At 40.9% G+C, this 3,710-nt stretch overlaps 1 protein-coding gene across 1 annotated transcript in view; it reads left to right on the top strand.

Moving 5' to 3' along the window:
* The first annotated feature begins 436 nt into the window (after positions 1 to 436).
* LOC106517265 (uncharacterized) overlaps positions 437 to 3,710 on the top strand; it is a 16,232-nt gene continuing 12,958 nt past the window's right edge. The window contains exons 1-4 of the mRNA XM_014008020.1: positions 437 to 534; positions 942 to 999; positions 2,075 to 2,205; positions 3,476 to 3,611. Coding sequence (XP_013863474.1) covers positions 948 to 999; positions 2,075 to 2,205; positions 3,476 to 3,611 — 319 coding nt within the window. The 5' untranslated portion in view covers positions 437 to 534; positions 942 to 947. The remainder of the gene's footprint in view (positions 535 to 941; positions 1,000 to 2,074; positions 2,206 to 3,475; positions 3,612 to 3,710) is intronic.

Below are 3,710 nucleotides of genomic sequence, written 5' to 3'. Positions count from 1 at the left end.
TTTAATTTCTATATTTTAAAACAAAATCAAATAACCACTCATTTCTTGTTTTTTTAATACCCATTTCCAAAATGAAATTCCAATGACCAAAAGACACACTGACCCTTGTCACACTCTTCCAGCATTAACTTCAAAGCAACGTTTTGGTAGCCATCTTGAATTTTATCACTGTCATGAAAGGCGACGGGGGATATGGAGATATGCAGTTTTTCAAGGATTGCTTGGCAGCCCTTCTTTTGTTAAATTATTTTATAAAAATTCCTCGTGTCTCCTGGATTATTCAATCACGGGTTTCAACGTTCACGTATTGTGCGCAGACTGTAACGCGGTAAATGGAGTCACGTGGTATTTTGTTGCGTAGAGGTGCTGCTGAGAATACAACTGAACGGAGCTTTATCCGTTCGGGGGTTTAGCAAGGGGGTGGGGGTCAGTGCGCATGCGCGCTCTGCAAAGGGCTCTGTTATCCTCTTCGTCCACATCCACGTAATTATTGGAGCATTTCCCGCCGTGGGTCTGTTTTCACTCGTCCTGCAGGTGAGCTTTAATAGGAACAGGCGAGGCGGAGTGATCCATTATCGATATTAAACAGGAAGCGGCCAGATATTTGGCTGTGAATCGGGGGCGGAGGAACACGTTTGACACCTGCCTTCAAGCAGCAGCGGACTGGACATGATGGTGATGGTTTATGCTTGTGTGTGTGTGCGCGCGCGCGTCTCTGTGTGTGTGTATGCCTATGGCACGCCAGCCTAAATGCGGCTGTGCACCGACTCCATCACTGTTCACTGTTCAACCCCTCCTCTCCTGCAGCTTGTTGATTGATTAAGCCTCGTGACGCTCGTGATTGGCCGCTTGTTGTTCAGGGCGGAGGATGGGCATGAATGACAATTATGTTTACACATCAACAGCATGGTTTTTTTTGTTTTGTTTTTTGTTTTTAACAGGAGAAAATGTCCACTCACGTCCTCCTGGTGGCACTTTTCACCCTGCACCTTTCCACAGGTGAGATTTTCATTATAATTTAAAAAAATAGACCCCTTTTAATCGGGATAAAATTAGTTAATTATTGCTTTATAAACCAGTCAGCTCTACGTTATTGTAAAACCGTTTATAAAGCACAAACAAGGACAGTAAATATGTTGTTTTTAAGAGGTATTTATGACAAGAGTTTTTGACAGAAGCTATACGTTAGCGGAGTTACCTATAAAGTTTTCCATATGTAGACTTAATAACAAACTATGGTCTTTAGTGGGATCTTATATTGTTATTTAAATATATCCTGAAGAATCCCAAGCACACAACAGATTCCTCTGTGTAATTTGTTTATTAGATAAAAATGAAGCCAAAGTGGAAAGGCTGCATTATGTAAAAACAAAGTTCTCCCTTCGCTGTCTTTTGTGCCTCTAATCGAACGAATTAACGGATCATCATCTGTGTGACCACCTCAATTAAAACAAGTTCACATAGGCGTGTGTGTGTTAGCACAATGCCAAGGTGGGAAGACATCAGCAATGACCACAGAGAAGCAACTCATGTAGCTCTTTAATCTGGGAAGGGTCAAAGGTCAATTCTAAACTATGTGGAAAAGCTTTAAGACAGCTGCCAGTCTTCCCAGGAGTGGATGTCCCGGAAAACTCACCCCCCAAGGTCAGACTGTGCATCTATCTCAGGTTCTACAGGCCTCAGTTAGCATGCCAAAGGTTAAAGTTCTGGACTTGTTAGGGTGACCAGGAGAAAGCCTCCTTGAGGTGAAAATAAAATATACAAACACTGCTAACTCAAGCACGGTGGTGGAGATGTGATGGTTGGGGCTTGCTTTGCAGCTATAGAACCTGAGCTCCTTGCTGCCACAATTGTGAACTTTATATGTAAAACCCTAGCAACGAACCAGTATAAACTTCTCAGGACTGGTTTTATTCTGTTGTTATCTGTGAGGTCTTTGGGCTGTGCTGGATAAACAGTTGTGTTGTAAATACTCTGCTTGTATGCAGGGCCTTATTTGGTGTGTCGTCAGTCAAACTGTACCCTCTGAGGACATTTATGCGTTAAAAGTTTGTTGACTCTCCCCCCTCGACAGGTGAAAAAGAAAAAGTCCAGACCGTTTGTGTTGGGAACGAGTTTCGACTGCCGGTGGACTCGGACTCGAGAATCGTGACTTTTGCGCCGAACGGCGATGGGCCGAGACGGGTCCTGCTGGAGAACACCAGCGTGAGTGGAAGTGTGTGATTTGTGTGCAAACAGACTCAGACCTACAGTGTGTGTTGGTAGAGATCTAAATATCTTTATATAATTATCAAGAGAAAACCGTGTGTGGGTTGAACCACCGGTTCAGCTTGCTTCAGGTCAATCTGKACTTTCATGGAGGAGTGATAATGTTTTTAAAACTTTTTTTTGTACTGTCACTGTTAGCAAAATATCCCATGAATCACCAAACATTTTTGGTGAAACATTCAGAACATAATCATTAGACAATGGATAAACTTTTGGAATCAACCCGATTCAGGATGGCCGCCACAGCCTGCTGATATCGGAAAGCCCAATAAAGTTTCTAACTCCTTCAGCTTTACATGTATTGAACTAAAATAAATTGTGGTAGTAGCTGAGATGGATCCACAACTTATAATTTGAGCACTAACTGATTATTGAAATGACTGAAATTTTGGCATTAACTGTTTGTCTGTTAGCAAATTATCTCATGAACCACTGGATGGGTTTCAAGGAAACTATCAGAAAGTAATCGTTGGATGTTTATTTACAACTGATTAACATTTGGAGTTAACACACGTCAAGAAGGCCTTCACAGCTACCTGACCTTGAAAACCATATAAATGTCTAAAGCTCGGTCAAGTTTGCAGATACTGAGCTAAGATTTGGTGTGGTGGTAGCTGAGTGTTGTCTCCAATACATAATTCAAGCCCAGTGCATTGTGTCACATCCTTACTTAACACCTTGTTGGAATCAACCCTGTTTGTCTGTTAACAAAATATCTCATGAGTCACTGAATGGATTTTTATGAAACTCCCAGAAGGTAATCACTGAATGCWCATTTGCAACTGATTAACATTTGAAGTCGACCTTATTCAACATGGCTGCCACAGCTGAACAAACTTAGCAAACACAGATATGACTATAACTCAGTCAACTGGTGTGGCAGCACAAAATGGCCTAACAGATTTCTTGATTTAACACGTCTTGTGAGATGACAAGCGTGCATTTGTAATGCTAGTTTTCAATTATTTTAACATTAGTATGGTGATCTATGTTTTATTATCCAATAGAAAAACTCATAATAAGATAAGCAGCTAGATTTTTTGAAGGATGATGAAACAGAAGTCAATATTTTTATGTTCTATTTAAAAGTGTTATTTTGCTGTTGTTAGTTTTGAGATTTTATTTATTAGTCTGACTGTTTAGATTTGTGTCTGTTAAAGAGAAGGGAGAACAATATTGTGACCAGGACTGACCTCTCCTTCTGCAGGTGAAGGACCCTCGGTTCGAGTGGACCAAAGACAAGACATTAGTCCTGAGAGACGTGACYCACAGTGATCAGGGAGTTTATGCCAACAAACTGTCCCACAGCTTCACATATGAGACAGTTTGTCTGATTGTTGCAGGTAAAACCGATTTCTCTCTTATGCCTGGTATTTTTTCCTAAAGCCAAAAGTGAGCAAAACCCAACGTGTTTTTCTTTTGTAAGTGTATATATATATATA

The sequence above is a fragment of the Austrofundulus limnaeus genome, unplaced genomic scaffold, assembly GCF_001266775.1.
Source record: "Austrofundulus limnaeus strain Quisiro unplaced genomic scaffold, Austrofundulus_limnaeus-1.0 Scaffold1, whole genome shotgun sequence".
NCBI lineage: Eukaryota > Metazoa > Chordata > Actinopteri > Cyprinodontiformes > Rivulidae > Austrofundulus > Austrofundulus limnaeus.
This window is presented reverse-complemented; position numbering and strand designations above follow the sequence as displayed.